At 42.4% G+C, this 12,178-nt stretch overlaps 1 protein-coding gene across 3 annotated transcripts in view; it reads right to left on the reverse strand.

Moving 5' to 3' along the window:
- Positions 1-12,178, reverse strand: part of FNIP1 (folliculin interacting protein 1) — a 64,588-nt gene that overhangs the window by 35,215 nt on the left and 17,195 nt on the right. For 2 of the 3 annotated variants that reach the window (XM_054288203.1, XM_054288201.1), the window contains exon 2: positions 2,011-2,137. In XM_054288203.1, the coding sequence (XP_054144178.1) occupies positions 2,011-2,137 (127 nt within the window). Of the gene's footprint in view, positions 1-2,010; positions 2,138-8,726; positions 9,163-12,178 lie in introns of those variants that run through there. The other variant, XM_054288202.1, reaches the window with a different exon arrangement.

Here is a 12,178-nt window from a genome sequence, read left to right on the forward strand (position 1 = left end):
AGGTATAAGTCACATTAGAAAATGGGGGTGAGGGGGAAGAGATGCAGAAAGCCTTGCACAAAAAGTGGGGTGCTGAACAGACACCCTTTTCAGAACAAAGAGTGCCCAGCCCACACATGGCTGGCTGCAAAAGGGCAAGAGTGCCTTGGAATGTGCTTAGAGCCAAGATCTGGCTTTGTATAGGCAGGGTGTGTCTTTGCTAATGAAAATCATGATAAAGAGCAGAGAAAGGAACAATGCAATTCCTTGAAAATGGCCAGTACATCCTGCTCACTGCACAAACCCACACTGAGCTCACATCAAGCCCAGCTGAAGACTCTCCTGCATGTTTTTACCAGCAAACTTTTGGTTCATGAGAAAAGTTTTGCCTGACATGACATTATCTGAATGCTGATATATGGCAAGCAAATGTTTCAATATATCCACTTTCAAAGAATCCTAATACTATGAAAAACAAATGTATAAAGTTCCTAGAAATGACTTCTGGGTATTTCAAATGCCCTGGAAAGAGTTTTCCTCCACTAGTCTCGTGTGGATATGGTGAGTACAGCTGTTTCCCTCCCCCTTAGCAAAGAAAAAGGGAACATTAATATGGAACCTTATCAGCTCCATTATCAGCCATTTATCCTGTGGCTGTTGAGATGCCTCAGTCAATGAGCTTTCTGAAGTAACTCAAAACAGTGAAGTTGGCAAGTACACATCTATCTTAAAGAGGTTTTAGACTTTCAAGAAATTAATTTAAATCTGGCAAGAGGATTTATACTGTAAGTTACTTTTATTAATGAAGTAATAGTGGAAAGTACAGCCAGCAATTCATACCAATAAACCACTTCTAAAGATCTCCTGTCTTTAAAAACCTGTTCTCCTGGCAAGAACATCAGGAAGAACAGGAACTAACAGAACCATTCTGCAAGTTTAAATAAAAAAGAAAGATGCATTTCTAAACATTTTATGAAACTTGCTTTATTTCACAAATTCTCTCTAAAAACTAGGAAATTGGGATCTTGATTCATGGCTGCAAAAGCACTGGAGTAAGCAATGGAGAAGCCTGGAAGTTTGTGCCTGGTAAAACACAGATTCCAGAGGTTTGGATATTGGACACAGCCTTTGAGACCAGGGCTAAGAGCATCAGGCTGGCAACAGGCTGGAAGAGTTTGGAAAGCTGGATGAAAAATCTTCTTGCTGTACTCCAATACCCAACAGGAAAACCAGGGCTCAGAAGTAATGTGTTGTTTTGTGTACTCCTGCTTACAGAAGGACCTCTGTAAGTCCTATAGGTAAAAGCAGCTGGAATCATTAATTTCAATTAATTCACATCATGCTTTCTGCTTGCAGAGCTTAAAATGATTTGTGAATGTTTTTTGAAATGGTGAAAAGGAAGTTCAAAGCAGCTAAATAAGTAGTCCAGCCTTATACCAGCACTTTCAGTAGCACTGTGGCCAGAAATTAATCTTCTGTCCAGAGCCCTTAAAGGAAGTATCCTCACCTGACCACATCCATTTCAGTTCCAATTAATAGATTACCATGCAAATCATGCCAAAAGGAAAACCAGAGTTTTCAAGTAACTTTGTGTGAAAAAACTGTCAGCAAAGCATACAAACAGCAATTGATAAAAGTTAACCAAACAGGACACAAGAGGACACAGGGCTGGGGGGACCTTCTGATTAAGAATGCAGACCCCACCATGGCACAAAACCAGATCAATAAATCCCAGTTCAGGCCCTGTTTCAAGTCCAGCATTGTTTGCTGCAGCCCCAGGAAGAAATCCTTCTCACTGCAAGAGCAGAAAATACATAAATCCCAGAATAGAGAGATCCCTACAGTATTTAAAACTGGCAAAAGTGAAACCCCTGAAGCTTGAATAATTTGCAACTTAACAGGCATTTAAATATAGCCCTGCATATAACCAAGGTTTATATATCAATGTGAATAAAACAGAATGTATGCAATTTATCAATTTGGCCATTTGAAAAATACAACTATAAACATGTAAATTAGCAAAATACTCACCGAGACTGAAACATCCTCTATTTTTCTTTTAGCACTGGAATCAAATAAGACATTCCGTCCTCTCCTCTCACAGTCCTGGTACACGATCAGTCGGATCTGACTTGGGTCAAACTCCGGCAAAGGCCAGCTTTAATTGAAAAAGAAAAGAGCAGAAGGATCAATTACCACAACTCTTTATTACACTGCTCTTTTTACATTATCTGTATATACAACTTGATTAAGACAGAGTCCAGAAAATTCAATGCCATTTCATCAAACCCTTTGATCCTGTAGCCAGAACTACTGCCTTTGTTTTCTTTTCTTTCCCCTACATTGCCAAATTACACTGTCATAAACTGCACCAATCCTCTACAACTGCACAAAATGATGTGTGCAGATTAATAGATCTTGTGCTCTGTCTTGTGATGTTTTCTTCAAGTTCCACCTATCTAGAATCAACGTCATAGAACTTAGCTTTTGTGTTTAAAGACACAAAAAACCCCAAGATGAATAATCACAGGGTGGTTTCAGAGAACCACCTGGTTCTCTCCACATAAGCCACTGTGACTCAAGGGCATGGTCAGCAAACCACACAAAGCAGTCCTAACACACCTATTCCCAAACTGGTTTCCAAAGGAAGGAGCTTTCCTGAAGCCTCAGAACCTTCCCTAGTGCCACTACTCCAGAGGAGCTCTCAAAGGGAGAACTTGCAGGGATCAGGCTTGGAAACCATTCTACAATCTCCTCTTTAAAGGTGTTTTGTAGTTACCATCTTAAATTTTCAATTTAAAAAGCCAGCCATCACTTTAAAGCCCAGCAAGCATTGTCGTCCATTGGCTTGGGAGTCCATTTTCACTGACACCATGTCAATTCTTGGAAGATAGGAAACAAGATACCTGCTGCATCCATGAAACCACCAGGGATCATCTTTCAGCTAGTTTACAAGCCATTTCCTAGATCAAGTGGAATTCTGTCTTCCTCATTCTTGGCTTTTAGACAAGCAGTGTTAGCATGAACTTCAAGGAGCCAGAAATGAGGCACTGGAACTTTCCAGCCATTAATGAAGGATACAGATTCCCAATTTGCATGAAGCTGAACATGTATTTCAGCAAAAAGACATCCATAACATGAGTTAAATCTGGCAAGTTAGACTCCAAGACAACAGTAAAATTTCCTCTCCTCTAACTCGGTACCCAAAGGGTTTCCTGCTCTGCACCCATGCTTTATGTGACCAACAAGTTCTGTAACAGCAGAAAATTCATTTGATCACCAAAGCCATCACCACCTATCAGAAGTTTTCAAGGATGCTCCAGTATAGGTACACAATTTTTACAACTAGTGTAGTCCCAATGAGGTGGAACTAAGCATCAAGACATACAGTTACACACTCTCCTGAGATGGAATCTATTTCCTAATCTGCCCATCCGCACCATTTAGCAACAAGAGAGAAAAACAGAAGCTGCAGAGAAGATGGTGTGCAACGAATGTCCAAATCAACTTATTACAAGAAAGAAAACCTTGAGCAACTCGAGCTGAAATAACTTCATGTCTAGATTAGGGGGCAAGGAGCCACACACCCTCTCATTAGGGCACCTAAAGCAAAGTGTTATCCACAGCATGAAATGCCCACACAAAGTGCAGACACCAAACTGAGCAAACTGCACCAAAACCCAAGCACAGTGACAAACTCAAAGAGAAGCCTACACTTACTGGAGGCTCTCCTAATTAACCCCATCTTGCATTTCAGAAAATATAAGAAAACAAAGCCCCTAGTTTGTCACATGCCTGGGGTGTTACCAACTGAGAGGCACAAAAGGCACTAGAGCTGGGCATCGTAATTGCTCGAGCATGACTTTGGCTAGAAGTGAGGAGAACCACTGGATAAACTGGCTTCCTGGAAGAACAGCCTCCATACATTAAAGTGGAATCAGTGGAAGTCCAGAAACAAACATTTTCTCCAGATAGGCCACTGTGGTTCCTATAAAGAAGCTGTGTGACAATAACAATGACTTGCTTGCCAGGAGGGTGCTTTTGCTTGCTCCACCCTTGCAATGCGATTGAATTTCCTTCACACTCAGACAAAAGCATGTCTTCCATTACCTAGTACTTTTGATATTTGACTGTGAAATTACTGGCGAAGAAGGCAGTAGCTGTTCCAGATCTTAGGAAAGTCTACTTATAAAAAGCTCCAAGAGCAGATTACACACTAAGAGGAGAGAAAGCTAAATATAAAACTCTTACTGTATTCAGAAACATATTTGATGAAAGTAACAAGAGCTTGTTTACTTCTCAGCTTCTTCACATGACATTTCAACTTTCTCTAGACAAGCATTTAGTAGCTATTATCCATCATAATTTGTGATAATTCCAAAGAAGCGCTATCTCTGTTACATAATAGCATCCTTAAGCACATTTCAGCCTTGCAAAAACATTCCCTGGCAATAGCAGGCCACTTCCCAAACCAGAAGAGCCTTTCAGAGAGCTGGGGGAAAGTTCATTCAGACAGACAGTAAACAGAAGGCAGCCTGGCACCTCCAACTCACCCCCACCAGTGAGGGGGAAGCAGGACACAGAGCTTTGCTTTTGTTGCTAGCAGATTTAAAATACCATTAAGCTTGATATCTGAATAGATTATCCCCAGAAACATAAAATTCCTGCATGCAAGAGGCATTCTCAAAACAAACATAACAGGGCAGCACTCCAGCACTCCTCTTCAGCAGATGAAAACTGACCTAGATCTTCTGAATATAATTAGTTCTGTTTATAAATGGAAACTAACTTTGACATTTAACTGATGTTTTCTTGAGATTCCTACAGGAAAACCAGGAGACATAGAATGAAATGTTCTAGCAATGATAACGAAAGGTGAGTCTCCATTTCCCATACTGCTCTGGAAATGACAGTTTCTTAATGAGGACTTTTCCCTGCATGAACTATCTGCCACTCTTTGATCTTTCCTTGAAACTTAGTAGATCTAAAGAAAAAACCCAAAATTAACCCAGGGCAAAAAAACCCATAAGAACCACTACCAAAAAACCCCAAATACCTTTCACCAGCAGAAGTGTTTGCAACTTTGCCACACAGCGCTGTGACCTCAGGCATGGAACAAAAGAAAAATTGGTGCCCATCAAATTCCTTCTGAGCAGGACACTGCTCCTGTGGAGATCTCCACTACACAAGTGGGGATTCCTCTAGAATGAGATGCTCAAAAATACCTGTTTGGAGTGGACACCCATTGACGTATATATGCTGTATGGGATGTTTTAGGAACCAAACCCAGCTCTCACACCATTACAGACTGGTAGAGGTTGGAAGGGTCTTCTGGAGGGCATCTGATCCAATGCCCCCGCACAGACACTCATGCAAGTACAGAGTGCAAAAGAAAATTAATTATTTGGGAGAGAAAGGGAAAATCCCATATTATTCATGATGGAATTATTAGATACCAGCAACAATGAGACCAAGGTCTGAAAAATGGTATTTTAATGCATATTCGCACTGAATCCCTACTGTTGTTCAGCTCTTCCCTTTTTTCATCCTTTCTGCTTTTGTGCCTTTTTTACTTTCAATCACAAGGAATATCACCTGTAGCTTACACTTACAAATTCATTTCATGTTTCCTGACACCTCTACTAGAGAGATTCATAGCAATCCAGAATTCCAACTTTTCTCTAAGGATGAATTTTCCTGGAGTTTATTACCACCATCAACGTTTCTCAGCAAGAACTGAATGGCTGTAAAGTGATATTATTTCACTCTGTGCAGTTTTTAATAGATGACACAACAGACACCGAGATCCTTAGTTACCACTCCAACAATTAAAATACAGGATTTTCCCCTGTAATTGAATCCCAGTACATTCCTTCCTCCTCATTCCCACCTAGAACATGAACACCACTTCTTCATTACATTAAAGGTTTAGCTTAGTATTATCTTCCCTCCTGGCTGAGACTACTTTTAAAACTGTTTATATTAACGTGGCTTAGATTGTCACTGGTTACTTTTTAATAAAAACAGATACTTTAGAAATCTTAAAAAGCAACTGAAATCTTAAACCAACTGAAGCAAAATGATCAAGATATTTAGCAAGTAGGAACTGGAAAAGAGTTTTCTAAAAAGTAAGGCTGCTCAAAACCAGAAAAGGACTAAACATGTAAAAAGTAAGTTGAAACTATCAGTCAAACTATTGTTTTCCTACATCATGTTACCCATAGTTATAAAAATTGCCTGGTGATGAATCACTTGGAACTATTTTTAAATGCATCTACGCAAATGATATTTATAGTTTATGCCAGCTTATCTGTTCTGCATGGTTTACATGTTAGCACCTTTTTAAAGGGTGACAGAACAGCCCGGCGGAGCAGACGGGCCCACCTTGTCCCATGCTCCCCTCACAGGCTCTGGCAGGAGGAAACATCTTCCTTCACTGCTGCTGGGTGAGCACCACAACAGAGGCACAGGGATTCCAGAGCTTATCCCCAGCACCTGCAGATGATTCTCCAGGTATTATCCTTGTTGTAGTGGTGCTTAGACCCAGCCAACTTGTACTACACCTCCTTTGACAGAGGCTGCATCTGTCATGAAGAGCTAACATTGCAAATATGAGACTGTTCCACTGAGTGCACTGGGATTCCAGATTATCTCCACATTCCATGGAGATGTACATCCACATCACAGCCCACTCACCTGTACCCACACAGCCCAGTATATAGGATCCTGCAGTTACTTTGCTACAGGGAAATGTGATCAAGTCCAGAAGGAAAATGGTCCTTGCCTAGTCCAACCATCCTATCATACTCCTCTCAGCCCTGAAATGCCTTTTCCAACCAGGAATTCCCTTCTCCTGCCCAAACACCTCTGCAGATTTCTATTATCTGTTATTAGATTTTTTTCTTTTGGCTTTGAGAAGATACAACAAAAATTGAATATACAGGATTAATGGCGAGGATCTTCTACATACTTTAATACCTTCTTACTGCATTTCAGTAATTCACTTATTATTTGATCATTATTGCACAAAACAGCCGCACAGACCATTCTGAAAGATCACAACTAATTTGGAAACAATGAAAACAGAACTGTAATGTGTATTAATGATGCTTGCAGCTTTGGAGAACCATCTTCTCCTAGAGGCATAGGTATGTTATTTATTTCTTTAACAACAGCACCTGAAACACAAAGAACTTTCTCAGCATTCACAAGACAAGGATGATCCAGGCTGCACGGCTGATTTGCAAAGCTGGCATTTCAAGAGAGAGATTCCGTTTAAGTGCTGGTGACCTAACACAACCATAAGGCTGCAAGGAGGAAGAAAGTTCCCTACAGTAGAGAAACTACAGGGCCTATAAAATAGAAAAAATGTTGCAAGACATTTGTCTTTACAAGAGCTGAGGTCATGCCAGGGCTGTGTGACTGTGGTGGAGAGCACTGGCTGGTTCTGCCCAGAAAAGCAGCGCTGGTGCCCTGGCCAGGGCAGCAGGGAGCCCTCGGGCTGGGTTGCGAAGGAGCTCGCCCAGCGCCCGGGGCACTCTGCCCTCTGCCTCGGTGACCTCAGCTGCGCTTCCACAGAAGTCACAGGACCTGGCTTCTGGGGAACACGGAAGGATAGACAGATGGTGGATCATCTCAGGGACAAGCACCCTTGACTGCTTGCGGCAGTGACATGGGTTTATACCATGGAAATAACGTTTCTTTAAAATGCAAAAAAAGAAATCCAAGCCCCCTGCTTTTAATCTCTTGAAAGAGGGTGACATGCCCACAGGCACTGCAGCACTGTGGAGGTCAGCTCCCTGCTCCATCTCTAAGTCAGTCTCATTATTTACCAGCTTAGCAATCCTCACCTGGAATAGATGCACTTCTTGAGCTCCAGGAAACTTGTACTGCTTATACTAAGTACATATTGTACACCAGGAACAAAGTACATCAGCCAGGTATTTCACAGGTAGAACAAACTTGGACCTGAACTTCAACTGCCTGCCAAGCTCCTTGGCTCTGTCCAATTCTTTATCTGTATATAAAGCTGACTTCAGTTTGTTTTCATTTTTTCTCCCTTCTAATGAGAGTCACTTGACTCTCATTAAGATAGCTAATTTATACTCTAAAGTCTAATACATGAGCCAGATCGTTTTCCACAAGCAAAAAGACATAACATTGACAGGTTAGGTGAAGCCTAGTCAACACAGTAATCATAATCTGGGGTGTTACACTGAAAATAAATTGGTGGGAAGATTTTGTCAAAGCTGTGTAATATGTTGAATAACTTTGCAATTCACATACCTTGCAGAATTTACAATCACTGTTAATAATTTCATAAAATATTTTTGGGACTACTTCACTTAATGCCATTTCAAAAAGCACCTGTTCAGGTTTTAGCTGATTTAGGTACATGTATGCATGCAAAATATATGCACATACACACACACAGGTTTCATGCTCTCTTGAAATACGTTTTAATTAAAACCACACACAAATGAGACACAGTTCCTTTCAGTTAAATTCACTAGCACTGAACAAAATTACATTATTCAAGCAGACTGCACTTCCCTTTGCAAAGTTACAAGATAGAATCAATTCAGGCAAAAAAAATCACGTCCTTTAGCATAAAATCATAGTAAAAATCATAAAAAAATAAGTCTCTAGAAGATTCACATCTCTGGAAAATAAGTATTTTCATCACAGGGAAAATAATAAGCTTTGAAATAATTAAAATTATCTCAAGAACTGTGCAGCGACCATACCTGGGAAGCATCTTTGTCCCCCGAGCAGCTCCACTTTTGAAAATCCCTATAAACTCCTGTTGTGCCTGGCTGCCAACTCAGGTTAATAATAGCAATGAGCCATATTCATCCAAAACCACAAGACTGTCAGGTGACATATCAAGAGGTCTGAATTTAACTCAAACAAAAGACTCTCCATGCTGCAACGCAAAGCCTTAATCCTAGCAACAGGAGCACAGAAACCACCTTAAGGACAGCAGTGTCGGGGTTTGCACCCGCCGGCGTTTGCGCTGCCCCGCAGTTTCATAACCCAAATCCTGCCCCACAATTCTGCACCGCCCGGGATTTCTGCTCGAGGAAGGAGCGCCCGTCTTTCTCCGCTGCTCTGTCTCTTCCAGGGCTTGCTGCAGAGGAGATCAGCGGGATTCAGGGGGAAGCCAAGCGCTGCCCTGGCAGTGCCATCAGTGCCATCCATCCATCCGCGCTGTCGGCTCCGTGTCACGGCCGAGCCCCGGGCCCCGGCGGGCACTGAGCCCGCCCGGCGAGGAGCGGGGGGCGCGGCACGGCGGCCTCGGGGCAGGCGGCGCCCCCGGCCCGCACACTCCCCGCAGCGGCGGCGGCAGCGGGATGCTCCCGGCGCAGGCCGGCCGAGCCCGCGCTGCCAGCCATCATGTGACACGGCTGTCACCGCGGCCACCTGCGGCCGCCAGCCCGCCCTGCGCGGCGCCTTGGGAGCGCTGCTGCGGGCACGGCTCGGCGGGGAAAGGGGAACGAGGAGCCCCCGCCGCCCCCGCTCGCTGCCGCCTCTGCGGAGCGACTCCCGCATCCCGCTCCCCCTCCGCTCCCAACAAAGAGCGCTCTGTGCGCCCAGCGAGGGCTCATTAATATTACACGGGGAGAAACGGGCATGTGCAAGACAATTGGATGGCCACAGACGGGGAAAAACATTAAATACCCAAAATAATGGGCTGAAAGAAAACCCGAGCAAGCCGGCTGGCTGTAAACAAGGTTTCCCGATTGTGCGCCGGGTCATGCGAGGAAGGGTACCCAGACATCACAACAGCAAAGCGCGGTCTAACAAACATTAAATAGCAAAGAGCTATTTAACAAACTTTATCTCTAAACTGTGGGGGAGGAACGAGACAGATAGACGGGGAAGTGAAGAAGGAATTGGGCGTTCAAAAATGCAATGCACATACATTAAAAGCCATCTAGTCTTGTGACAGGCAGGCTAATCACTCATACTATTAATTCTTTATGATCTTTAGATAAAACTCAAGTAATACATGAAGGCAGAAGGCTACAGCATCATAGTTCTTACTTTATATTTTCCCCCAACTCTCTGAAAACCTACAAGTTTTGCCAGTATTTTAAATACATAAACAGCAAAAATAGATTTATCATCAGGATCTCCTGTATCCCACAACCCAATTCTATTGATGGTTCCCCTGCATCACAGAGTGGGTGAACTGGTGCACCTGTTCATGGTTTCAAGACCATACAATCCCAAGAGGACAGATGTTGCTTGTCCTCTGGAATGGATTCCAAAGCAGAACACAAAGCTCTGCTACACATCTCATAGGTTAAATACAGGAGAAATCCCTAATCTGTCACCACTGCAATGGTTTTGTTGCTGTTTTATAGGATGATAATATTTTTATGTTTGATGCTGGACAAGTGTTTTGACACAAAAGCAGCAAAACTAAAGAGAGATAAAACCATTATCTTTTGTTACCATGCTTCACAGGAAGTTTCTCATTTAGAAATGAAGAACTGATGTGTTGTGGCCCTGATGCCACAAACACACACATTACAGACTTGGCTTTTCATATATGACTAGTGCCAGGCAATTCAATGGAATTACTCACATGAGCAGAACTGGGCATGTGCTGGTTACAAGACCCATGCCTTAAGCCCAAATGGTGCCTGTAAAATGCCAAGCTTTAGGAGACAAAAACAGTAACATCTGACCACTCCCAGCTACCTTCTTGATCTAGGGAAGGAATGTGCAGTGCAAAGTAACTTCCTTTACCTGTGTGGCAAAGGCACCATTCTCTAAAGGTTACTGATGTCAAAAGTGACCTTTTTTCTTAGACATGCAATGCTGAGAAGTGCCTCGTATTATGTAAACATTTATTTACAGGAGTAACATCTAAGGTTTCCATTTTACCTCAGGGTAACCTGATGCGTATCAAAAGAAGTGCTTTGAAAGCTGACCCAGCCTCCATCCAACAACTGACCAGGAAAAATACTGGAAGGAATTTCTCTGCAAATAGAGACAGACTCAAATTGTACAGAGAGTAAACAGTGCTTTAGCCAGAACAGTGAATATTTATTGCTTGAGGAAGGAATTCAGATATTCAATGTTTGTTTACATACACTGTCACCACTCCCCTATCCAAGAAAACACTGGAGCATCTTTAACATGCTGGAGCATCTTTAACATGAGATATGCACCATCCTCTTCTCTACGTGTATATCCAGGCCTCTCTTTGAAAGGGTGAAGGCTTTCCTTTTTTTGTGTGTATAAAATTTGAGCTTGAAAAACAAAGCTGGTAATATTACCCTGCTTCAGGAAAACACTCAAGTCCAAAAAAATGAAGTTATCAAAATCTCCTGTGATAACCCATCACCTGCCAGGGACATATTTCAGTATCCATGCACACCCACCCAGATGCAGATGGGAAAGATGTGGGTGATGGAGTTCAACTATATCCAGCAGCCCAGAGCCCAGTGCAGACCCCCATGCCCAACTGGGGCTGGGGCATGTCCTGAAACACTCAGCCAAAACCAAACAGCACCAAAAATAAACACTTTCTTCACTCTAGCCAAAGGCATTTCTGAAAACACTTAAAACTAATGCAAAGGCTCATATACACCTTTTGGGTATAAATCATCTGATTTTAAACCAAGCAGACAACAGAGTTTGCTCCAACCACAGGCTAAAGAGTAATGAAATAATTAATTTTTGGTCTTCACTGCCTTAACAAGTTTTTTCAGTCTTTCTTCTAAAGGAAGGCTTCCCTCACACATGTTGTAAACGCACACAACAAAGAGCCAGGGAGTGAGCCAAGAAATATTTATTGCTTAGTAATGCACAAAGGTAGGAGCTGGAAGCCACACTAGACGAAAAGAGAGAAAACCAATTAGGATTTTATTTGAAATCTGACTAGAAATACTTGGATACTATTTCTCTACAAAACACTTGCCTCACTAGGATTACCACTGAGCTAGACTTCTAAACAAATGTGCTTTCTGTGCATTGTTGTATCCCTCCAAAAAAATTAAAAATTCTCATTGCTGGAGAGGAAGAGTGGAGATGTTAAAACATGAACCTTCCATATATACTTGGAGCATACTCAAACCTGCACACACAAACATAAGTCCAGCCAAAGGTCAGCAAGAGCCCAAACGATGAGAAAGATCACTGCAAACAGGAGATTCTCCCTCAGGAAATTCAAAACTTGGGCCCT

This window comes from Melozone crissalis, unplaced genomic scaffold (genome assembly GCF_028551555.1).
Source record: "Melozone crissalis strain CALT ecotype California unplaced genomic scaffold, PUWL_Pcris_2 ptg000061l_1, whole genome shotgun sequence".
Taxonomy (NCBI): domain Eukaryota; kingdom Metazoa; phylum Chordata; class Aves; order Passeriformes; family Passerellidae; genus Melozone; species Melozone crissalis.